Source organism: Serinus canaria, chromosome 1 (genome assembly GCF_022539315.1).
Source record: "Serinus canaria isolate serCan28SL12 chromosome 1, serCan2020, whole genome shotgun sequence".
In the NCBI taxonomy this organism is placed as follows: Eukaryota; Metazoa; Chordata; class Aves; order Passeriformes; family Fringillidae; genus Serinus; species Serinus canaria.
The window spans coordinates 75,292,812-75,318,549 of record NC_066313.1 but is presented as its reverse complement, the minus strand read 5'-3'; the positions used below and the strand labels follow the sequence as shown (position 1 = coordinate 75,318,549).

Sequence of the window (25,738 nt, the reverse complement as noted above, 5' to 3'; positions counted from 1 at the left end):
CATTTGATTGCTGCAAATTTAACAAAGTCTATGGCTCTTCTCCCTTCCTGCTTGGGTAAGAAGTATATGATACTGTCTCAGTTAATTCCTGCTCTCCCTTGCATGTCTGCTTTCTAATTTTTCTGCTGTGTGTCCTAACTTTTTTGCTAATTTTTTTGAAATCAAAATAGAGGATTCAGTTTTGGGTTCTGAATATTTTCAGAATATTTATGTTTGCAAATACTATTTTTTGAAAGCTCTGAAGTAAAATTAGCACTTCAAGAGTGACTGCTTTTGTGCTTTTGCTTTCATGCTTTGAGGTTTTAAGAAAGAGTTTGCTGTGATGCTTTTTTTTTTTTTGAGCTACCTATTTTTGTTTTTTAAAGAAAACAGTGAATAGGTTGCATTATAATTCTTTCTATAAAACTTCTTGTGCTTAACTAACAGCACTTCCTGTCTTGCTGCAGTTTGACATGTCTAACTTTTGCTTCTATCCCATTTCACCCATCTTGCAGGAACCAGGAGGGGTTAGGATCCATAGTTCATGATCGAAAATCTCAGACATTGCCTGTTTCCCGTAACAGAACAGGAATGATGCATGCCAGATTGCAGCAGCTGAGCAGCCTGGATAACTCTCTCACTTTTAACCACAGTAAGTCTCATGACATGATAACATCAGTCATCCTCAGCCAGTACCACAACACCAGAGACAGGTCCCAGAGCCACACCAGTGCATCCCAATGACTTTTACTGTTCCAGGTCAAACAAACAGCTGGAAGCAGTCCATGGTCTGTTCTCTGCTTTGTGATAGAACAATCACTGCTGGGTGGTGCCATAACATGGAGCATGGTTAGCTACAGTCTAACTTAAAACTGTATTTTCATATTTTATTTTAGTTACGTACGCCTCAGACTTGTGCTGCGCATAATTACAAAATTTACTTTTTTTTTCTATTTGTTTTATTAAGCTTCAATTTTTTTCTCCTATGTGGTCTTATAAATTACTAGTCCCAAATTAAATATATGTATTCTGACCATATCTCCATGTTTTGACATCCCCTGAGGAGAAATAAGTTTCTTAGAATTTCTACAAAGATTGCGAGCCCATGATTTAGTTTGTCTGGAAGTGAAAAAGCGTCCAATAATGAAGTGATTTTTCTGTTTTCAGTGTGAGAAAGATATCAAGTATTCTTGGAATTTCTGTAGACAATGGTAAGATTTAATCAGGTTGAAGTCAGCTTGTATAGACTGCTGTATTGAAAACTAAATCTGCTTGTGGCCTATCTTTTTAAACATTCTGCTTCTAAATTGCAACATACTGTATGTAAAGTATTCTAAAGCACCATTTCTCAAATTTCAGCTTCAAAAAACAATGACACTGGTTGACTAATTCAGTAAAATACAGCACTGGTATTGAAGAGTTGTGTGCAGTAAAACTTGAGTTAACTATTTTCACTGTGTTCATTCTTCGATTTCTCAAAGCGTATCTAACTGTCCCTTAAAATCTTTTAGCTCTTTTTCTGTATTATAAAGCAAAATTTAGCCTAATTGCAGAAGACTCATCACACTGTCTTGTGTAAAAGTGGAAAAAAAAACCCCCCAAAACCTCTCTATTCATAAATGCATTATCACATCTGTTTCAATGTAAGAAATGCAATTGCCTGCTTTTAAAAGCAGACAAGTATGTGGAAATTACTTTTTTTTCCCTTGCAATCAGTCTGCTTCTGCTGTATTGTCATAATTTCTACATGGTTGTTGATACATAAAGGAAAGGCTTTACACTATGTGGCTACACATTTGGTACAGTATAATACTTTGCAAATAAAGACTGGTTTAAAAAAAAAAACCTGAGAAACAGATAACATGTCCCTGTGCAAACAGATTTCATGCTTTCAGAACCTGGCAATGTTTACTGATTTTTTAGGAAACAATGAGCTGAAAGATTTTAAAAAATGCATGCTTATGTAAAAAGAAACTTTCCATTCTTTTCCCACTGAAGGAAATTATGAAGGAAGGTGTCTTATTCAGATAACTTTGTCTAAACTGATAATAGGTGGGTTTTTTTAATGGGCAGTTAATATAAATATCAGGATATTGCACATGGTATTGACCAAGGTTTTACAAATCGAAAATATGTTGCTGTAAAAACCACATCAAGTATGAAATTGATTTTTATTTCTTTGTTCTTGTTGTTGTTAACTTCCAGTTTTGTTTAGTTGTCAGTCTGCCTCTATCATGTATCCAAACTAACATTCAGAGCTTAAATAATCTTGCAGGTATTTTGTGGAGGATACATAAAGAAAGGAAGTGTCTGGTGGAAATAGTTCCTTTACTTGTTTCTAAAATCAAGATTCTTTGGCAAGATAGTTGTTTATTAGTGTAAATTATAAACTAATTTTCTCCCTTTCTAACCACCTAAGCTAGAAATAGAACTGAAATACCTGTTCATATATACCTTTTCAATACCTATCATACCTGAAAGCTATGATGCCTTTCATTTCTGAGAAATTTCAGTGTAGTATTGTGCTTAAAGAAAGAACATATACATCTAAAGAAACTGGTGGTTATGGTATTCGTTCCATGTTCAGCCAGGGAAGCAAGAAGGTGCAGAAAGAAGTGGCCAGGTGTCGTTGCAAAGGAGTTTGGTATTTCTTTTGTTCTTCACTTGATCTCGACAAGTTTGTCATCCTTGTCATTGATTTAGTGATGCTAAGTTGTTTGTAACTCTGACATATAAACATGACCCAGACCAAATGTTTATAAAGCAGCCCAGTCACGTTTGTCAATCTGGTGTTCATGACCAGTGTTAGGGAACATAAGTGACTCGTTATTATCAGTGCTGATGCAGGATACGTTTTTAAAATTATTAAAATTCACTGTAGAGCTAGAAGTGCTAGAATGTTTTTATTAAATATGAAGATATTGCACTGTATTGCTACAAGAGCAGAATTCATTACTGGGGTGATAAACTGCGTATAAGTACGGGGTTGCGTTCCTTCTACTCTTACTATTTTGTATTTTTATCCTGGTTGACTTGTCATTAACTTTGGGACCACTGTAACATCACTAAATGGCCAAAACTGCATCTTCTCGGCTGTAACTTCATCCTTCTGCAGTACTTACCAATATATGTGTGTGTATGTATATATATATATATAAAACTGTGTAGCTTTATTTATAGTCCTTTGCAAATTATGTTAGAATAATTGTCTGACCACATTTGAAACTATTTAAATGCATATGAATTATTTTCCTGTACTGAATACTAACTTTTGTCAGGCTTTTTACTCGTTAATCTTTTCCTAGTTCAGCAAGTCTTTTGGAAATAAGAAACATTTAAATGAGTGTATCCAGCACTTACACTTCATTTGGAATTTCTATAGGCTATGGCCATTCAGATGCAGATGTCCTTCACCAGTCTTTACTTGAAGCAAATGTTGCCACCGAAGTTTGCATTACAATTCTGGACACTCTATCATTATTTACAATGGCTTTTAAGGTTAGTTCATGACTTGGTGTTAACTTTTCCCCTGAGTATCTTTGAGAAGAAACACTTTTAAAAACTATTTTTTAAATTACATTTTATAGTCTAGTTAAATAGCATTTCTATTTTTAGCTTCTCTAGCACTGTATTTTATTATTTTCATGTAAAACTGATAATATCTCACAGCAAAATGCTTTGGCTTCAGCTGCACATCATACACTAGAGGTAATTGTGGGAAAAGTTCCTTCCTCAGCCTAAATTAAAAATTGTTCTAGGAGGTTTAGTGTCTACCTAATAGTAGTAGTAAAAGTGGCTTTTAAAGGCCATCTGAGGTGAAAGATCTATGGCAAAACCATAATTGGTTTTAACTCTCAGACTTTCATATTGAACTTGGCTGCTTATTATAGTAATGCACTCCTTAATAGTGATTTGTGTGTTTCTCTTCTGTAGCTTTTTTCCATATGTCCATAAGTCTTCTTTTAGTTGTATCAGTTGCTGTAGCTTTGCTGTGGAATCTTTACATAGCACACCCATTTACTTACCCCTCTTGGCTGTTTTTCTGAGTTTTTTTCAGACTTTAAAATTGAAGCCATAAAAAGGAGAGATGATAACTCTAGCTTGTTGCTCCTTTAATTGGGGCAGTGTATCCAGATTCTTGCTTGAAGATTCAAATTTAGTGTCTTATCTTTAATCTAGTTATGAAAACATGAGCTTATTTACAATGAGCTTCCTTTTTTTCTGGTAATTAATTTAGTAGAGTTTAGAGCCAGTTCTCTCCACAGATCTGGTTACAGAATTGAAAATTAATAAACTAGCTGTAAAGATTTAAAGAGGAATGAACGCTATTCCTTCAATTATCAACCCATTGTGCTTGGAATGACAATCCTTCAAGGTTATCTCTGTGTTGTATATTGAGAAGGTAGGCAAGAGTATGCCAGAATAGTCTCAAAGGTCCAAATAAAACAGGACAATCAGGAGCTTCTATTCAATAAACTGCACTAAAATATATAAAATCAAAGGCAGGTGATGGTTTGGATAGTAAGGGACTTTGAGAGATCATCTAGTTCAACCCTTCTGCATGAGCAGAGACAACTTCTACTAGGCCAGCCCCATCCAGCTTGGCCTTGAAAAAACCTTTCAAGGAATTGAAAGGGCATCCTCTACTTCCCAGGGCAACCTGTCCCACTGCCTCAGCACCCTCACTGTAGAAAAAGTTCTCCTTATGTCCAGTCTGAACCCAGCCTCTTCCACTCCTTTGTATATGCCTGTATATATGCAGTAGTGACAAGGAAGAGTGGAGTGCACTGAGGTGAATTGCAGAAGAGGCAGGATCTTGTAGAATCACGTTTTAGTAGGAGATACTGCCATGAGAAAATTCCCCAGTGTAGGCTGCTAAAGCCAGTGTAAGCAAAGTCTGTTAATACTTTGAATGTGCCCCTCAAAAAGCTACTAATAGTAATGGATTTCATTAGCAACTGATAAAAACAATCATGTTCTATAGTCTATTCAGAAGGCAACACTTCCTTTATATGCAAAATTAATGAAGTGTTAGAAATACCTAGTTAGAATTCAGATATGTGTGTGTTATACATCTTGGTAATGCCATAGAGGTTATATTTTTTTAAAGTCCTGCTTTTTGATGATCTGTATATGTTCTTAGAGTAGTAGAAATGTATTGCTGTACAAAACTCCTAAATCCTTGCTCTTGTTTTAAAGAATCAGCTACTGACTGATCATGGACATAATCCACTGATGAAGAAAGTATTTGATGTATACCTCTGCTTCCTTCAAAAGAATCAGTCTGAAACAGCATTGAAAAATGTATTCAGTGCTTTAAGGGCACTTATTTACAAGGTAAAAAGTTTTAAAAAATTCATCTTCAAGTACTTGTCCAGTTCTTTAGTTAACAATATACTATATAAGAATTTAAGAGTTAACTTCCTAAAATTAAATTGGTGAATAAGGACTGATCTGATCTCAACAGGGTGGAATGCTTGTCCTTTGATTTGCTGTAAAAATTGTTTTGTGTCGTGACCTACTCTAACTCTTGCTCTTTCCACAGTTTGAGGATATGAATATATTTGTGTTTTTCTTGACATGCTTATTTTATCAAGATCTGACCCTAGTTTTAATGAATAAATTCTTTGTTTTCTTCTTTTTCCTCAGTTTCCTTCTACATTTTATGAAGGTAGAGCTGATATGTGTTCTGCACTGTGCTATGAAATTCTGAAGTACTGTAATTCCAAGCTGAGTTCAATTCGTAATGAAGCTTCACAGTTACTGTACTTTTTGATGAGAAATAATTTTGACTACACAGGGAAGAAGTCTTTTGTTCGAACACATCTGCAAGTTAGTATATTTCCCTTTTTTTTTTTTTTGGGTTTTTTTTTTTTTGTTTTTTTTTTTTGTTTTAATATTGTAGATACACAGTTGCATACCAGTGTGCAAAGCCCTGTCAGATAGACTTAAAGTAATTTATTTGGGGTTCAAGCAAGGCTGGTACTAAGGGTAAGAAGATGGCCATAAAAATATATTCAGTACAAGGAAATACTTAGAAACAGTTGGATGACCCTGTGTTTTGTAGGAAATAAATTTTATTTGTCAGTGCAAACATTCTGTTTTGTAGATGTTTTGTTTGTTAAATGCTGTATCCTGTTGCATCTGAAGAAGGAAAAGAATGCAGCAACAAGCACTCTGAAGTCTAAAATAAAATAAATAATTTTAAAATTGTGTGTCTTGACAAAGCTTGGAGCAGTAGTTTGCCAGTTTAATGACCTCTGGCTAGTTCACCTAGCAGTCAGTCATGTGTCTTGAATTTACACAAGCCTGTTTTATCTTGCCTATGTTATGGGACATGTAATTGGAAAAGAACGCCCAAACACTATTTTATTTAGGATAATGATTTTTCAATTAAAAAGAACAAAACTTCCTTTGTAATTGCATCAGAGGTACATCTCCAGGGTATTTAATGAAATATGCACTAACAAGATATTTGTTTCTGTCAAGGTTATTATTTCAGTAAGCCAGTTAATTGCTGATGTGGTTGGAATTGGAGGAACTAGATTCCAGCAGTCTCTTTCCATCATCAACAATTGTGCCAATAACGACAGAATTATTAAGGTCTGTTTTTATCCCTATTTCCACACTGTAGAAGGATGCTTGAAGACTCTTTCACAGCATCTTTCCCAGTTATGCTTTATCACTGTTTTGTGCAATGACTAGGAAAGCACAGTAGCTAACCTGACTTTTCCATGTTTTAGCACACTACATTCCCTTCTGATGTGAAGGATTTAACCAAGCGGATTCGAACGGTGCTGATGGCTACAGCTCAGATGAAGGAACATGAGAATGATCCAGAAATGCTTGTAGACCTCCAGTACAGCTTGGCAAAGTCTTATGCAAGTACACCTGAACTGAGGAAGACATGGTTAGACAGCATGGCAAGGATCCATGTTAAAAATGGAGATCTTTCAGAGGTAAGAGGAAAAAAAAAAAATCAAGTTAGTTGTAGCTCTGTAATAAGCTTAAGCTTCCCTTTATAGAAAGGGAATGTACTGTATGTAGTTGCTAGCATGTAACATAATAAGGTTTTTTAACCATTTTTGAGTTGTTGCTGGATTGGTTTCAATAGCTGATAAGTTTCTGTCCTACCCAAGTACATCTGTAAGTAATTTCTGGTTGTTAATGTAAGGAACATGTTTAACTGCTATAGCTGACACACTACTAAGAATGGAATGCACAATGCAAGCCATGGAAGAGAGGCCTTTTGCTTAAAAATATCTTTGTTATTACTTGTTTAAACACTTAAAGCCACTCCTTGAATTCTCCTCCAGTTGCCTTTACAGAATTAGCTTGACTTTATTCCAAATTGCTTACTAAAAAAACTACTAATGTTCTTAAAACTGACAAATAATTTCTTGTGTTATTTGAAAAAAAGGGAAGCTTTCTGTTTTTGCTGTGCTCTTAAAATACTCAGCCCAAGCAAAAAGCAGAATTGGGGATTGTTATGTCTTAACGAGACATTAACACTTTAACTGGATACAGATTAATTTAGTCTCTTTCTAGAAGGTTTTTCCATCTGAAGGTAAATTGCTTTGTATGAAATCATTGCACTTCATAAACATCTGTTAAAATGAGCATCATATAAGCAAGTAAAGATCTCCAAGAAATAGAAGGTATCTTCCAAACTCAGTTCTTGGTACTAGAATTCTCTTCTTCTACATCGTAGCAACACAGAAGGCATACACACTGCTGTGTTATTAGCTTCTCTCTTGGACTGAACAGCTTCACCAGCTGAGAAGACAAGTTATGATTTCATTTCATTTCAGTTATGATTTTCATTTTTTTTGGTAAAATCCTAGAATCTTTAACTGTACAGCTAGATGAAGATGTCTGCAAATCATCACCTTGATACAAAGTATGAGTAAGAATTTCTGGCAGATTCTTATATTTTTTCTTTACCTGCATTGTTTGAGGCTGTGCAGCCTCCATATTTGAGCTGTTCAACTGATAGTTACTTTGCTGAAAGCCTAAGCCTTTTTAATAAAACAAGGATGTGAAATCTTTTTATTTTTTTTGGAGAAAAGTGGTCAGTATCAAATCCATAAAAAATCTCAGATATATGAAAATTATTCTGTCCCTCTTCTTTTGCTTTTCTGTTTTCCAAACTGCACTAATTCCTTCAAATTCCATTCATAGATTAGATCTCTCTTGCTGCTCTCAAATGGCCTGTCACTGCATTTTTCTTGGTCAGGAGCTAAAAAGCAGACACAACAGGTTAGCAGAAGGGCTACCAAATGTTGAGTAGAATCATTAATAGCTGGACACTTAAAATACCTCCCCACAAAAGAGAGATTCACTTGTTTTTATTACAGCATGATGTTCCTACCTTGTGATTTGTGACCCAGGGTCACTCTTAGATTGTGAATTGCTGTCCATGCCACTCAGTGCTCTAGTTAAGAGGGAGTGAGTGCACTTGCACAGTTACTGCTTTACATAAATGAGGTGGAGAATTCTTGCAGCAGTCATAGAATATCCTCTGCAAAGCAGCAAAAAGCAAAACTGAAGAACTTGTCTCATACTGTTGCTCTCCTTATATACCTTGTTTTTAACATTCCCATTTTAATTGTATTTTAAAAGATTGTTACTGTTTCTGTTTTAGGCAGCAATGTGCTATGTCCATGTAGCAGCACTGGTTGCAGAATATCTCACACGAAAAGGTATGATTTCAAAACCTTATCTTAATGTATTCAAATATATTTTTATCAGAGTTTGGGAAAATCAATCGTTTCCTTGAGGAAGTTGTAGGCATTTCAGTGTTCCCTAGGGAAAAAATTCTGACCTAACCAGGTAGCAAACTCACATACATGAGAGTAAACTTGCATATCTAAGGGGCAGCGTTTCAGGTGAAGGCAAAGTAAAATTTTTGGGAAGTAAAAATTTTAATTATATACCAGAGCTGCTAATAGTTCAAATCAGATCCTTTCTAAAGCAGTTATCCATGAATATTCTTGTTTCTACAAGCAGTCAGTCTCTCACTGCCTCTAGGGAAACCTGGCATTGCCAGAGGAGTCAAAATAAATTTGTACAAATTTTCAGATGTTCAATCAATGACAAAAATGCTCAGGCTGTTTCACCTTGTTGTGGTATATTCTGTGCCAGCAGCTGTTTGTAAAAGTGGATTCTGATGACCCTTGAGATAGGGTAGAAAATTACCTTTCATCTTCAGGAGCAGAAGAATTCTCAGTCAGGGATTTGAGATATGACTTAAATTAACAGAAAGAGCTCTGTTGAAGAAAACAGGAATCTGTTAAAACTGATTATGATGTTGAGACAGTGTTTTGGATTTGTGGGCAAATTTATGTTTGCATCCTTTTAGCTTTGCCTTTGCCTGACAGTTCAAAATGAAGTAAAATCATGAGTCTAAAAGATGACTTATCTCTAGTCTTGTTGTGCTTCTTACCAAATGCCTGTGCAGTGTATAGGCTATTTTCTTTGCCCCAGTGATTTCAGAACCTTCTCTGAGACCAAATCTGAAATAAGCTGCTAATTCAAATCACTGTGTCCAGTTGGAAGCCTGATGATACCTGAGAACTAGAGACAGTCTCTATTGATTTGTAGTCCTTTGGGTGTTCTGCTATTTTTGTATACTGTCATATAGAATTCATTTCCTCTCAGTGATACAGAGGATCAAATCCTACCTGTGGTACTCCTAAGAACAGAAAAGCCCCTTGCATTTGAGGCAGTCATTCAATAAAACCTCTGAGGGTCAGAACTCCTCACTGAGCAGCAAGAATCTTTGGAGGAATGAATATTTAAACAGCAAGAGTAAAAGACATGGGTTTCATGTTGGAACATTCTATACTCCATTTTTGTTAAGTATCTTTTTTCAGTAAAGGGAGTTAGATTGGTATTTTGTTAGTTTTTTTCCTGTTTTTCTGTGTTTGAATAATCTAGTTTGCCATCCCTTGATCATTTTTTTATGGTTAATGTCATTCATATTGTTCAGACTGGAAAACATTATGTGCCAGGTCCTGCCCCTGAGCTCAGTTCCAGCATGACTTCATGGCAGTTTAATTAAATACTGTAAAGGTACCTTGAGTACCTTAAACTTAGGGTGGGGTAGATTAGACACAAATTTAAGATAAAGTAGAAAGATTCAGACACTACTTAGTTTGGTAGGTAAGGGTCCAGATATTAACATTTTTTTGGTTTTTTAAAACCCATTTGCACATTCACAGTAATGTAAGGTTCTGCATTTTAACCATGCAGTGGGAGGCTGATCTATTTCTTTATTTGGTGATAGGTATATTTAAACATGGCTTCTGCTTTACCCAGAATCACAAAATAGCCCAATGTTATCCTGCTGGAGAAAATGAAATTTGTCTCTATTTCTTTTTCAATGACAGGGATGTTCAGGCAAGGCTGTACTGCTTTCAGAGTAATCACACCAAATATAGATGAAGAGGCTTCAATGATGGAGGATGTTGGAATGCAAGATGTTCACTTCAATGAAGTAAGTAAACAAAAATGTTAAAATTTACATACATGGAAGGGCTGGGGTTTTTTGCAAATTTTATGTTTCAGTCTGGAGAATTACTGATACAAGGAATATAATGATTGTTTTATGATCTGCTATTTGTATCCTAAAGCTGAAATAAAAAAATTCTATGAGGTGTCCTAGATTTATAGAATTTACTGTAGACATGTATTTTAAATATAGTGCTAGCACATCAATTCAACTTTTATTCCACTTCTGGAGTAAAAGCAAATTGGGGGTTTATTCTGGTTGACAGGATGAGCAGTAATGTGGGTTACTTATTAGAGTTAGCAAAATCTGTTGTTTTGTAAAACTGACTTGGATTTAGAGTATTACTCCACCAGAAATCATGAATAATGTGTTCGCTGGTTTTTTTACTGTTTACAGTTTCCCAAAGCAAATATGCCATAACAATGAAAGTAGTTTTACTGACACCAGACTCGTGTCCATGTGTTTTTTCTGGCTTAAGTTTCACTCCTTGTGTCTTTGCTGATCCATCTGTGCAGGCTCTACAGTAAAATTTAGTAAGCAGCCTATGAACTATATGAAAATGTTAATAATCTTCCTTCTGAGAAGCTGTGTCTGCACTCTGTATTTGCTGGTATAGTTGTGGCAGAGAGGGGCAGACCACAATTGGCAGCAGTCATGTTGGAAAACCCTCTAGTTTGTGAGTGTAATGGTGCAACAAAAATATTTTTCTTTTTGTGTTTTCATTAGTGTATGGGAAAGCTGTATGACAGTATTACTTGACTGTGCAAATTGTTTTGTGGTTTGTAATTTTTTTTTCAATTTTTGTGCTGTCTTTTTAAAATCATTGATTCTTCTGATCCAGCATGAAATGTAGCATGTCAAAGCAACATGCAAGCTGCTCTAAGTTACTGAAGATCAGGAATTCTAGTGACTACTGCTAATGGAAAGTTTTGTTGGAAATTTCTGTCACTGTTATCCTGCCAGACCATTTGTCAGAGTTAAATTATTATGCATTTTTAAAAAAATTGGAATGTCTTTTTTCTTTTTCTCATTAGTCACTCCCTGCAAAAAGAATATACTGATTTTTCTGGGTCATTGAACCCTACACAAATTTATTTCCATCTCTCAGTATTTCCGTGGAACGGAAGTAAGCCAAGAGTGAAAATAGAAGCCTGTACAGCTTGCAGAAGGATCAAACCAAGCCAAATTTCATTTTCTCCCTGCATGCAACCCTTTCTAAACTTAACCATGTAGTACTCTAACTGATGAAATATTGAAAAAAGTTACTATTTTTCAGATAACTTCTGAAAGTCATCTGAAACATGGGAAAAGTAATAATAGGGGAGAAATAATAATAATAATAACAAGGGAAGAACTGTTTGGCTTTACCAGAATAAAAATAATTCCAGAAGTGCTTCAGAACAGGTAGCCCTGTCCCATCAGGAATAGGAACAGAAATAGGAACATTATTCATAAATGGAGTGTTTCCTCAGTGTGTTCATAAGTAAGCAGAACTGTATTGTCTGAGAAAAAAAAGAGATCAATTGGGTGCAGAAGTCAAAAAGCAGAAAGTTGTATTTCAAGTTGTATTTTACTATTATTTAGCAAAATGATGCTGTGATGAGAATTCTTCTTATACATGGTAACAAGCCATGTGGAATTGCTTCCCTTAAAACTTGTGATGTCCTTTTTTGCTAGTTATTTTAGAGTTAAATTCCAAAGGAGCATTTACAAGTATTGGAAGATCAGAGAGTATCCCTTCATGTTTTTAAAAGGGTCAAATGTCTTTCATATTCTTCAGTTTATAAAACCTATTCCTAATTAAGTCAGATTTTTCTTAAGACTTACATAGATTCTCATTTTTTAAAAATTGAAATTTTGGGATTCTCAATTTAATTCTCATTTTAAAAGAATTCTGTGTGAGGCCAGGGTTGTCTAAGCTAGCCAGATGAAAAGAAACAAAATTTAGTTTGGGATTTTGCTTTTTAATGAAGCTACTGTGTCCATTTCATCAAAACAGTTGTTTGCCTGTGACATTCCATGACAGGCATTGTCCTGGGTTGCAGATGGGTAAATGAAGAAGCCTCCAGGAACACAGTGTCCTCTAAGGCTGGACAAAGACAAGTGCAAAGCCTTGCACCTTTAAAAAAAAAAATCAGCAAAAAAATCTCAGTACAGGCTAAGCAGCAACTCTGCAGAAAGACCTGGAAGTTCTAGTGGAGTGCCTGTTGAATGGGAATCATCAGTGTGGCTTTGTGGAAACAAAAGCCAGTGCAGGTTGTGTTGTATTTGAGAGGATTGACTCAAGAAGCAGAGGGAAGGGAGTTTTTCCCTTTTCTGCTGGCATTTGTGGAACCCTATCTCTAACCTTGTGTCCAGCACTGACTCCCAAAAGTCAAGACAGGTGTCAACAAACTGGAAAAAGTCCAGTTCAGAATCAGAGTTTTCCAAGAAAAGCACCACTAGGAGCAAGAGGCTGTTCTCACAGGTCAAAGGAAACATTGCATATATGGAAAAGAACTTTTCCCATGAGAATAGGTAAATATTGAGACATGTGGCTCAAAAAATGTTGTGTTCCTTGGCTCCTTCATATCAGCTCTTGAGGCTTGTGCTCTTCATGTTCTTTTCCTTTTGTAAACAAAATTTTACTTTGCTACACCTGGATGCCCTCTGGCGTCTGAATTAAGACTTGTGTCACAAACCACTGTTTGTGGTCCAGCAGTGACACTGGTCTGTCACTTGTCACCACTTGGCTGCTGAGAGTGGAGGTACTGAGGAGTCTGTACAGCCCCATAATGAGTGGGGGAAAGGAGGAAATGTTTTAAGGTCTGTTACAGCACATGGAGAAGGATACCATTTTTTAGTCTGCTTGCAGTGTTAAAAATTTATTTTCTTAGTAATGTCTTTAAGCTGACTTAATCCTCTATCAAAGGGAAAAATGAGGTGGAATAGAGTAGCTTCTAAGTATGAAAGGAGTTTTTTTCAGCTTCTTGCTTCACCACTGTGATGCAAGAGTGATAAAAGAAGGTCCATAGAGGTTTCAAGAATATCTAAAAGATACATGCTGTTTGTAAATACCAGGAGTATGTGTGTAAACTGAGACAATTCTGTCTTGTTTTATTTCCTTTTAGCAATTTTTGATTGCCACAATAACTTAAATTACAAAGTGTACATAATTCTGTTTTGAGGCAATTTCCCTTTTCACAGCGAAAGATTTTGGTACAATTATTTGCTGTGCTTTTGATGAGTACTGAATTGTTTTACACTTTCAAATGTGTATCCAAATCTAGGATGTGCTGATGGAATTGTTGGAGCAGTGTGCTGATGGACTCTGGAAGGCAGAACGCTATGAACTCATTGCTGATATATACAAACTTATAATTCCCATTTATGAAAAACGGAGAGATTTTGAGGTACTTCATTCATCAAAAGTAAATTTGAGCAAGAAAAAAACCCTGAATTTTCAAGTCTAACTGCATGACATATTGGACATCACATAATCAGAGTAATAAAATTGTAACTGAAATGTGAATGTGTTGAAATGTTTGTTTCAATTTTAAATAATTAAATTCTTTTCTTTAAATATAAATAATTAAAAATTAGTCTTACATATTGTCATCCTGATACAAGTGCTAAACCTAATACTACCATTCAATAAAATAATGCTTTCAGTTGTTACTGGCTACAAGGACATAATTTGTTATTTTAAGATAGGAAAGTTGTGCTTTGTTCTTCTCCCTCATTATTGTTTTCTTTTCTTTTCTTTTAGAGGCTTGCTCATTTATATGACACCCTTCATCGAGCATACAGCAAAGTTACTGAAGTTATGCATACAGGCAAGAGGCTGCTGGGGACTTATTTCAGGGTAGCATTCTTTGGACAAGTAAGTGTTCCTTTCACTGGCCTGCTCTATGCAGTGAGAAAAACCTGAATTTATTTTACAAGGTTTATTCTTTCATCATCTGTATTAATACCGTGACATAAAAAGCACAAGGAATGTGTTCTGTATGAAGTAAAGAAACACCATCAGTAATTTATTTTTAAAACATTTATCAATTCCAGTAAAATTCTTATCATTTTCCTCAGTAAATTTTTTTGCCTTTTTTCCTTTTTTCTTCTTTTGTTTACTACCTTAAGGCAGCGGTAAGTTTTCTGCAATGTCAGTTTTTAGCAATGCATTGACTCAATGTCTGTAGTGCTACGGTGTGGTTTGCAAGGCTGCTTCTTAGATTGGTATGCATTAATAGCCATTGCAAGTCAAAAAGTAACATCAAGCTCCATTTAGAGAACAGATCACTCTTTTCTATGCATCAGTATTGCATGCTTCCAACCAAAGTTCTGGCTGTGTATGGGGCAGCTTCACATCCTCTGGTACGTGTCTAGAATGCCTCTGTATCCCTATGATATCACGCAGTATCCAGTAATACACTCTCTACATGCATAGCCCAGTTGCTTAATTGTCCAGCTGAGCATGGAGAATTGTAAAATCCTCTGAGCAGTATAATTTTACATGTATTCTGTTGTCTTTTATGACTTTATAGCAATACCAGTTTACAGACAGTGAGACAGATGTTGAGGTAATTACAGTAATTGCTTACAAAGCAAGCAATGCAGTACAAGATACTGCATTTCACCTCAGTTTGGTGTGGGTATTTTTGTCAATCTAGCCTGTGTTTATACATGATATGTTGTGCTTTTCTCTTTTGTCTGTTTCGTTTATGACAAAAATATTTATTTTCTGGTTTCAAACATGAACTCAACATGGCTTGTTGTTTTAAACCAACAAACTGTTTCACTTTCCATGTGCATTTAGGTTCGGTTTTAAAAACAGTACTGTGTGTAATAAAATAAAGAAGTATATACCAGTAGTACATCATAAAATTAAGATCTTTGCATAATTATATTTCATCTTGTGGAATTAATTTTTTATAACTACCTAAGGAAAATTTTGAGATTGTTTTTATGTAAACTTTTGCCAAAATAGTCACTTGTAAATCAGATAGTCCTGTTGGGCAAGACTACCAATTTTGGCAAGTGAAACAGTGCTGCAAGTTCACTTTTAAGTAAAAGTGAAGGAAACTTATCTCAAAGGCTTGTCACATCATAGAATTGCTACAAACTTTTAAAATTTAAACTCTGTGTTTCCATTATCTTTCGCTCATATTGTAGTAGAGAATTACATTTTTCTGTTGTTCTTTTATTCTCTTAGAAAATCTTTTTACTTGTATTTTAATTTCTGTCTATTTATGTTTGCTTGAATACTAATGTTAAATGTTTATATTTCCTTTGAGCCACACACATTATGTCCATCTTAGTCATTTCCCTTTTGTTTTGTTCCCCAAGATTTTGATTACTTTATTTTTTACAGGGTTTCTTTGAGGATGAAGATGGAAAGGAATATATCTATAAAGAGCCTAAACTCACACCTCTTTCAGAAATTTCTCAAAGACTCCAGAAACTCTACTCTGACAAATTTGGAGCTGAAAATGTCAAAATGATTCAGGATTCTGGCAAAGTATGATCTTTATTCTCTCTAAAAAATCTAATATAGTGCTTTCATTAGTTAACTTGAAATACTGTGGCATCACTGGCTGTTACTCATTTGGCACACAAACATCTAAAAGCTCTGCTGTTGGAAAGGCATGAGAGGAATATTATCTCCTACTAAGTATGCCTTTTAGAGCAACCAAAAAGCTTAATTTCTGTAGTGTTACCTCTCAAAACAGTAATTGTATGTTAGAACAAATTTGTATTATGATCATATTCTGTGTTAACTTTAGCTATATTTCTTGCCCATTCATGCACAGTCATTTTTTGGAAGTTCTCCCCTTTTCCACACCTCACCCTTAGACTTTATGGTGATTTCCTCTGGGTATAGTGTCATGGCTCTTTTTGTTCCTTGATAAGGATCCTTTCTAACCCTTGATTCAAAAATTTCTGTGCATTTTGGCCTTAAAGTACAGCAATGGTGGGCATTTCAATATTTGAACTTTAAAAGGGAAGGAAGACTTGATGAAAGGGCTGGGTTTCATGACTGCAAGTGGTTAAAAACCTCCAAAAACCAAACAAACCAAAAAATCCACAGTGCACTGTAATGCATCTGGCAGTCTTTCTTCCTAATAGTTAAAAACTGAATACAGAAAACCCCTGTGAAAGCATGAACATTTCCCATGTTTTCAATAATTTAGAGATTAAGAGACCTAATTTAATTTCTGGAAGTTGTGTGACTACTGTTAGATCCACAATGTAGCTACTTGATTTTTTTTTTTTTTGTCCTGTTTTCAAGGTAAATCCTAAGGATTTAGATTCAAAATATGCATATATTCAAGTTACACATGTAATTCCATACTTTGAAGAAAAGGAGCTGCAGGAAAGAAAAACAGATTTTGAAAGGACTCATAACATTCGTCGCTTCATGTTTGAGATGCCTTTTACTCAAGGTGGCAAAAGACAAGGAGGAGTAGAAGAGCAATGTAAACGAAGGACGATTTTGACAGGTACTGGTGGAATGGAATGCTTTCACTGGAAGCATTAGTTCAAATGCTCTAATTTTGTTCTGTATGGGTTTTTCATTTCATCTAACCAAGTCCTTTATAGCTGTCAGCTAAAATCCTTTTCATATTTTTGGCCACAACTAGGTTTTGCAGGTTGATTTCTTCAATGAGGAATCCTCAATATCGTTATCTTCTTTTCCTTAAGCTTTCAGAATTCTGAATCTGGACTCTGGATTTCCTTTTTCTTAGAAAAAGACTATTTTGTGTTTTGTCTCTGTTAAGTATGAATTTCTATATTAATATAGTTGTATAAACAAATAAATGACTTTATAATAAAAAAGTGACTTTATAATAAAAAAGTGACTTTATAATAAAAAGTGACTTTATAGCTGTCCATAGCCAGTACTTGTGAGGAAATAGAAAATACAGCTTCACTGTTTTTGATTCTTCTTTTCTTTGAGATTTGTGAATGTTAAGCAATTCTTTTCAGCGTTCTCATATAAATTAAGTTCCAGTGGTTTATTTCTTGGTGGTTATTAGCAGCAGTAATGACAGCAATCTTTCTTTGCTGTAATGCATGTAACACTGTGCATATTTACATTTCAGTGTCTTGCTTCCCCGTCTATTTGGTAATATTTCTAATTATATAAGTTATTAAATTGGGCAGCTGATTACATCAAAGTAAGATTTTAACACAAGATTCTCTCAAAGCATACCTGATTAAAAAATCTTTTCCTTACTAAGTTAAACTTGTTTCTGTCCACAGCCATACATTGTTTCCCATACGTGAAAAAGCGCATTCCAGTGATGTACCAGCACCACACTGATTTAAACCCAATTGAAGTAGCCATTGATGAAATGAGTAAAAAAGTTGCAGAGCTTAGGCAGCTTTGCTCTTCAGCTGAAGTAGATATGATCAAATTGCAGCTGAAGCTACAGGGAAGTGTCAGTGTTCAGGTAAGAGCTTTGCCATGCAGTTTCATTTGCTTCTGTCCTTAAAAAATTATATAAGTAGCATTTTATAGTTGGTTTCTATTCTGCACATTCAGGAGTGTCCTAAATTAGAAATATGCTCACTGTCTGCAGTTATTTCCTGAATAGGAAAAGAAATAAAAGTATTTAATATAAATAACTAGTCAGAGACAGTTACACAAAAGAATTAAGATTCATCTCTGGAATATGTTGCATTCCAAGCCCCAGCAGATTTTGGTGAAAAGCTGCAACTGCTAGAAGATAATAGATGAATTTGAAGATAAATTAGCATATTTTGCCCAGCTGTAGGTCTGCCCACAGTAGGTCTAGGATATTTTTGTAAGAAGCCTGCAGAGATAAAGAGTGATAACACATAGGAAGAAGATAACCATAGAAAATCTCATTGTGTGTGCCTTTTTGCCTAAGGCAGGCAGGAAGTGGAGTATATAAAGGAGCCATCAGATTCACCAGAATAGGGTACCTGAAGCAGGTGTAGCATGTACAAGTCAGTATGGAAAGGATCTTCAAAAAATGCAGTGACAAATGTGCTGCTCTTTTATTTTAAATTGATTGGAAACAAAGGAGCTGTTAACGCAATCACCTGACATGACCAGCTGTCTCATTCAGCAGAAAAGGGAAAAAAACCAAACCAAGGTTCCAGGGTCAGTAAGTTGTAAGCTAGTATTATGGGATGAGAAGGGAGAGGCTCTTGTTGAAAATATGAAGGAATAATAAGGATGAGTCATAAGTCACTGAAACCACTTCTCCTGTAGCTGCCCTAGGAGCACAATTAAACTTCTGCAGGTTTTTGCAGAATCCTCAGCTTGGAAATCTGTTTTCAATAGATACACAGACCAAACAGTAGTAGGTTAGCTCATTTTCCCACCCCAACTGTATAACAGAGATGACAGAGTGGCAATATCTGCAGTTCCTTTGCCACATCATTGAAATGTTTTCTTTGTGCCAGGACAGATTTACAGCACTGGAGAGACCTCTCCTGCTTTAATGCTCCACCTTTAGCAGTTTTCTTGTTTAACTAGTCCAGCTTTTTTGAAATCAATGTATTCTCATAAGAAAATCAAATCCAATAGATACCTGTAGCACCTGTTATTGCTAAGACAGTATGGCAGATATCTGACTGTTCTTAAATTCTTGTTCTTTTTAGGTTAATGCTGGTCCATTAGCATATGCAAGAGCTTTCTTAGATGACACAAACACCAAAAGATATCCAGACAATAAAGTAAAGCTCCTAAAAGAAGTTTTTAGGTATGGCATGGAAGGTTTGGGATTTCTTGGGGATGGGGTAGAGGGAAAAAAATAGACCTTTTTCCCAAGACTCATAAAAATTCTTTTTGAAACTTTCAACTTTTAAAGTGTTCTGATTCATTAATAACATACTTTAAGCTGACATTTTAAATCAATCATTTGGATTTCTGTTTGAGAACTTTCTTATCTTCTCTGTATCAGGCAATTTGTTGAAGCCTGTGGGCATGCTCTGGGTGTAAATGAACGACTGATAAAGGAAGATCAGTTGGAATATCAAGAAGAAATGAAGGCCAACTACAGAGAAATGGCAAAAGAGCTTTCTGAAATAATGCATGAACAAGTATGTGCTGAAATAAAGTTACACACACTATCATTCAGAATGTAGCTATAATGTGAAAAGAATAGGAGCAATGTATGGAATGCCTTACACAAAAGTATTGTTCCTTTTAATTCTTTCTATCAGAGTATAAGCCTGTCATGAAATCAAAGATTTAAATGTCTTTCAAGAGGTATTCCAATACATGTTCTTGAGAGAAGTCCAATACTGACAAGATAGAAATACAGAGGAAAGGAAAACCAGGAAGGAACTTTTGTGGAGTGAGATATACCACTCAACCTTTGCATCTGGGTTCCATGGTAGAAATATCTCAGGACATCAAAGGCAAAGATATTATTTCCAGGAGGACAGGAAGAGCTGAAGTTCAGTGCTCAATCCCTGCATGCTTGACATTTTTATCGTATTCATCACTTCAGCTCCCTTTTCTTTTGTCCACTGTTACTTTTATAACCTTTCCCCAGAAGCACTGAATGGTTTATAATTCTTAAGAGAGATTTGCCTTTATTCAACCTTTGCTTAGATAGTACCCAAAACTTTTATGGGAACTTTTTTTCTATTCAAAAATGTGCCACTTGTCTAAAGCTCACTTCACGTGCTTTCTTGCTTTCCATTATTTCCCAATGTGGTTTCTCAGGTACTGTATTCTGAGTATATATATATATATATATATATAAAATGATATCTCTGTGATATAATTATGATTAAGCACATTGGCTTTATTTTCCTTCACCTGTTTTGATATCCTGTCACAGAGACAAGCTTATGACACAACTCTTTTTAACTACCATCAATAGAGGACATTGTGAACCAAAATTTATAGGAAGTGATACCATTCCAGAAATATGTGGTTGGATTTGTTTTTTTAATAAAAAACAGTAGTAGAAGGAAACAGTTTTGAAAGATGTTTTGTGGAACAGGAAAAGAATTTGCTTAGCTAGCAGAAGTGGGACAGTTTGACTATATTTCAGTGTGATTTATTGATAAGCAGAGGAGGATTTGGAATGGAGGATAACTGACTGGAAAGCTGATTGAGATGAACAAAGTACATGAGAGAATTAGACAATTATACAGAATACCCCTTTAGAAAGGAGAGGCAAGTATTTTGGTCAAAGAATTTAATGATAAATGCAAGATTAGCATTTCCCTGGCATAGGAAAAAGTAAAAGAATATAATGAAAATTTGTACAGAGGAAAAAGTACTTTGAACTCAATGGAAGATCTAGATGTTTTTAAAATGCTGATGTGTGTGAGTTTCCAAAGATTGGTGATAAGAAAAAGCATGTCCTGAAACTTCAGGAGTAAATCACATTGCCCCTACTTCTCTTGGTTTACATTTAGACAAACAACTGATATCCGTAAGATACTGTGCATAAGATACTGAGCAGAATATCAAAGTACAGCACTGACTGCAGTAATATGTACTATAAGCCTACCACTGTGTTCTTATACAAATGTAATTAGTTGTACATAATTAAAACATGCCATGCTGTTAGTGGTTTTGCTTTAGGGTTTTGGTTTTTTTTTTTTTCAATTAGACTAATAATTCCCCTGAAGGAATTAAAAACATGAAGGTCTTCACTTAAATCTTTTTAAATGTCTCCTTTATGTATCTGCCTATTGCTGTTTTGGGGGAAGAGCTTTGCATCACTGAATAAACTATTAGCTGTAATGTAACCATACAAGGTCTTAACAACTGCAAAAAATTTGTGATAAAAATGCATAAAAGCATCTTAACAGATTTTTTTTTTCTCCTCTGCTGCTTGCCAATATGATCAGATGGGATGGTAATTAGTTTTCTCTACTTCTGTTCTATTAGTTTGCCTAATCTTTATGTAATTCCTTTTTTAATGGTATGTCTAATTTTAGCATCAATTTGTTTATAGCTGTTAAGAATGAAATCTTTTCGGTGTTTTGATAGCTTTTTGTAAGAAATGCTCAAATCATACCTCTAAGTCAAAAAAAGGACAACCAAAAAAGGGCAAAAAGTTAGCTTGTTGTCACTATGAAACTCCTTTTGAAAGTTAACAGGAGGAATGATAGAAACTGTCCAAGCAATCTCTGCAGAAGACAGTGTAATATCTGAGTTAGGAGAGCTGATATTGGAGAAGTAACTTCTCCTGAAGCTGAAAAGAGTAACCATTTCCAAAGTTTTGTGCAGTTGAAAAAGTACTGGGAGGTTGAGTCAATAAGCAGCACATCAAGAAATTGGTTAGCTGTTTTAGACATGCCTGTGCCATTTTGAAACATTTTGGTAAATCCATGTCTTTCATTTTAAGATTACTCCAGTGGAAGAAAAGGCCAGTGTCATGCCCAACTCACTGCACATTTTCAACGCCATAAGTGGAACTCCAACAAGCACAACAGTTCACGGGATGCCCAGTTCTTCTTCAGTTGCATGATTGTTTTGTAAAGGAAAGTATGTTTGTTTCTTTTGAAGTTTGTGGATTTGCTTCATTGTGTGCAAACTCAGGATGACCTTGAAGCTAAATGTTGGGCACATGCAAACTGCGTAGTTCATACGAATGTCTGAGCACACTTAGCAAATAGCAGTTACTGGTAATAGTCTTTTAGAGTAAGGGAGGCACACATATATATTTTTTAATCTTGCTGATAAAATTTAAAAGTGTTCACAATGTCATTGCAGAAGTGCGTGTTGGAAAATTATGAAGTTAGCTTCTGTTTTTCATTAGAAAGTATTATTAAAATGAATTGCACATTACAAAAAAAAGTGTTGTGGGATGTAATTTTGCAGATATGTAACATTCAGGTGTTCTTTTTGTGTATGGCACATAGAGATTCCAAGTACAAGAACTATTTTGGGGCTAGACAGAGACACTAGTTTTTGGGGTTTAATGGAACTGACAATAGTAGTTTTTGTACCACTTGGCAAATTGTTGTGCTTTATTTTATACCTTGTTGCATTTTGGAGGTATGTGAGCTTGGATCTTACTAAACAACTAAATACAGCCAAAGGTCTGTATTAATGAACACTGAGTTATACTAAAATATCAATAGTAGTAAATTGTTATGTACATATTGTTTGTTAATACAGTCCGTACAGTCTGTACATAAATGTATTACATTTCTAAGCATTTTTTTAATATTCATACCTGCTCTTACCATACTTCTTTCAGTTTATTTTGAAAATTTGCTCATTCCAAGTATATGCAGACTTTACAGTTCATTTATCCCTGTATATAAATAAGTGCAATATAAAGATGTATACAGTCTTTGCTATGTTAGGTTTATATGCAGTTATTAAAAGAAAAACCTTTTTTGCCAAAGCAATGGAGTATGTAATTGGTAATCATGGTTACTGTGGTAAATGGTGGTATAATTTAAAGCTTTTTCCATATTCTTATTCTTTTAAGACGTTAATTTAGTAATTTTATATTTGGGGAAAATAAAGGTTTTTAATTTTATTTAACTGGAAGCAATGTCCTGCTGTAATTAAACATTCTGTACTACATCTATATTAAAAGAAAAAAGGTAGTTACTTTTCTTACTGTGTGCTGCGTTTTTTTGTTTTAGATTCACCCTTGATATTTGGGAAAAATGAAAGCTTGAATTTAATAAACGGCTTTTTGCATCCTGCATGGGAGATGCAGACACTTGTAGGTCTTATTTCATATTCCTTGTCAGTAAAGGCAATTAAATTATTGGTTGAAACACCAGTTTCGAGTCCCTTGCATTTGACTCTAGTACCATGTTACTGTAACTGCAGGTTGTTATTCACCAGAACAGTTAATATTAGGAACTCTTCAAAATTTTTCATCACATGACAGTAGAAATCATCTTTTCTTTATGACATAAGGTTTGCTGTCATTTTTTCTGTAGCACAGTGTGAAACACATATGTTGCCATTACTCATCAAAGGTTTTTTCTAAAGCAGCTCATCTTGGCAGTAAAATGCTGCATATACTCTGCTTTCTCTATGTTTCTGAAACAAAATTTCTCATGGTTTAAAATTCTTTCCCTTAAAGAGGAAAAAAATCATACACTTCTAGACAGTGAACTCACAATGCTGTAACAGGCATTTTCTTCTCCTCTGCCCTAAATGCTTCACACTTCTGTTCATCTGTGGAAATGGGTGTAGAAACACCTACCTCAAAAGGTGTTTCATTACTGGGAGGATATAGAAATATCCTGTAAAGCTATTTTGCCACTCAGGAAGACTTCTGTATCCATGTATTAAGAGCTATTGTGTATATCACAATGGCTTCTTTCAATTGCCTCATTTTTTCTGACTTTTTCCGCTTTGCCTTGGAACCAGAACTGACAGCTCCCCTTTTGCACTGAGACCTCTCTTGGGTTAAGATGCATCTGACAACTAAGCTATAGATGTCCTGTGTATTCAGAAGTGAATATGTATCTGTGTATGTGCATGTATGTATGTATGTGTGTGTGTGTATATATGTATGTGTATATATGCCCACACACATGCACATATGCATCTAAATATATGTGTAACTGCTTTGCTGAACCTTGGCCTATGAAAACCAGCAAACTGTAGTTGACATTGCTGTATGTTTACACAAGCTTAAATCATTAATGATTAACCCATAAATGACATGTCTATAGACTTAATCTCTTGTGATGCGTTTCTATGAGGGAACACACCCTCTACTGTTTAGGCTTTATACATAGTAATAACTGGGGGTGTTTCCCTCCTGAATAATTCCTTCTGTACCAGCTGTACCCTCCTCTGTTGTTATTTCTGTAGCATATAAATTAATTATCCAGTGTGGGTTAATTTATTTATAAAGACTTGGGCTCTGTGCAGGTTTTTGATTAATTTTCTTCACAGTAGCTGGTATGGGCTGTGTTTTGGATTTGTGCTGCAAACATTGTTGATAACTCAGGGATGTTGTAGCTTTTGCTGAGCAGTGCTTGCACAGAGTCAAGGCTTTTTCTGCCTCTCACCCCACCAGTGATCAGGCTGGGGGTGCACAAGGAGCTGAGAGGAGGGAACAGAGCCAGGACAACTGCCCCAACTGACCAGAGGGATGTCCTGTTACCATATAGGTGTCATGTGCAGCAATAAAAACTGCAGAGAAAATTTGCCAGAGCAGAGCAGCAATTGCTCAGGGAGTGGCTGGTCAACTGCTGACAAGCAATTGAGGGGTTTTTGCATAATTTCCTTTTCTTGGTTTTGTTTTGTTTTTTTTACTTATTAAACTGTTTTTGTCTGGACCCATAAATTTTCTCACTTTTACCCTTCTGATTGTGTCCCCTATCCTGCTGCAGAGGATTGAGGGAGCAGCTGGATGAAGTTGAATCACAACAGTCCTGTTTTGGCACCCAGTGTCAGGCTTGAGTGGTTTGAGATAACAGATTTGACCACAGTGTGTTATAGAAGGAACTGGTAATTATTATCGGTTTTACAGTTGTTGGTCATGGTTTAGATTTACTTGTTCACAGTATTAGTTTATCTAATGGCTGCCATGCTTTTTTTTTTTTTTTTTTTTTTTTTTTCCTTGTACGAGAGAGCTTTTTCCCGTTTGAGAGCTTGTTGAAGGCTGAATTTTACAGGGTATCATTTGGTTGTGTTTTGCTTGGGAGAACTATGATAAAAGAGTTGGCCTTGAACCTAAACTGGTATATGGCCCTGCATTGTTGCCTTCTCCTGCATTTTGGGAACAATCTCATGAGGACAATGAACAATTAGACATTTTCCCTTTTCCAAGAACCACTTGGTGAATGAAAGAAAGAATGTCACCTTCCCCTTCTTTCTTTGTGGGGTAGATGTTTTCTCCCTTTCTACAATAACTCTTTAGTACATTGGATACTCTTTGGTAACTAAGATATTCCTACTGGCATGTTTCAAGTATATTTTTCCAGCTTTTCCTAAGGTTAATTCAAGAATATCACACAGGGGTATGTCCCGAGGCAGAATGGTCATGGGTAGCAAGGCATGTGGGAGAATACGGGCGGGTGACAAGGATTGTCACCTCTGGCAGTCAAGTGCAGGATCTTGAGATGATCAAATGTTTGATAAAAAAGGATGTCCTGGCTATGGCAGAAACACAGCTTAACACTCTGCCAGGGCTGATGTTTGGCTACCAAGCCCTACTTGGGAACCTTGAGGGGAGGAGAGGGTCTGTGGATCTGGGGACTGACCGAAGCAGAGAGCCCTCCACTCGACTGCATCACTCTGCTGACCAGTCTGTCATGTTCTGCACGGAGCAGGAAGCCAAG

At 35.6% G+C, this 25,738-nt stretch overlaps 1 protein-coding gene across 7 annotated transcripts in view; it reads left to right on the top strand.

Annotated features, from left to right (window-relative positions):
• Nucleotides 1-23,041, top strand: part of DOCK9 (dedicator of cytokinesis 9) — a 113,170-nt gene extending 90,129 nt beyond the window's left edge. For 3 of the 7 annotated variants that reach the window (XM_050979969.1, XM_030233986.2, XM_018908787.3), the window contains 16 exons: nucleotides 495-631; nucleotides 3,362-3,477; nucleotides 5,179-5,316; nucleotides 5,629-5,811; nucleotides 6,469-6,582; nucleotides 6,723-6,938; nucleotides 8,624-8,681; nucleotides 10,371-10,477; nucleotides 13,762-13,884; nucleotides 14,241-14,354; nucleotides 15,840-15,986; nucleotides 16,758-16,968; nucleotides 17,732-17,922; nucleotides 19,103-19,203; nucleotides 19,405-19,543; nucleotides 21,817-23,041. In XM_050979969.1, the coding sequence (XP_050835926.1) occupies nucleotides 495-631; nucleotides 3,362-3,477; nucleotides 5,179-5,316; nucleotides 5,629-5,811; nucleotides 6,469-6,582; nucleotides 6,723-6,938; nucleotides 8,624-8,681; nucleotides 10,371-10,477; nucleotides 13,762-13,884; nucleotides 14,241-14,354; nucleotides 15,840-15,986; nucleotides 16,758-16,968; nucleotides 17,732-17,922; nucleotides 19,103-19,203; nucleotides 19,405-19,543; nucleotides 21,817-21,939 (2,218 nt within the window). In that variant the 3' untranslated portion in view covers nucleotides 21,940-23,041. Of the gene's footprint in view, nucleotides 1-494; nucleotides 632-1,146; nucleotides 1,191-3,361; nucleotides 3,478-5,178; nucleotides 5,317-5,628; nucleotides 5,812-6,468; nucleotides 6,583-6,722; nucleotides 6,939-8,623; nucleotides 8,682-10,370; nucleotides 10,478-13,761; nucleotides 13,885-14,240; nucleotides 14,355-15,839; nucleotides 15,987-16,757; nucleotides 16,969-17,731; nucleotides 17,923-19,102; nucleotides 19,204-19,404; nucleotides 19,544-21,816 lie in introns of all 7 variants that reach the window. The other 4 variants (XM_030233985.2, XM_030233987.2, XM_050979242.1 and 1 more) reach the window with 2 other exon arrangements.
• Nucleotides 23,042-25,738: the final 2,697 nt, after the last annotated feature.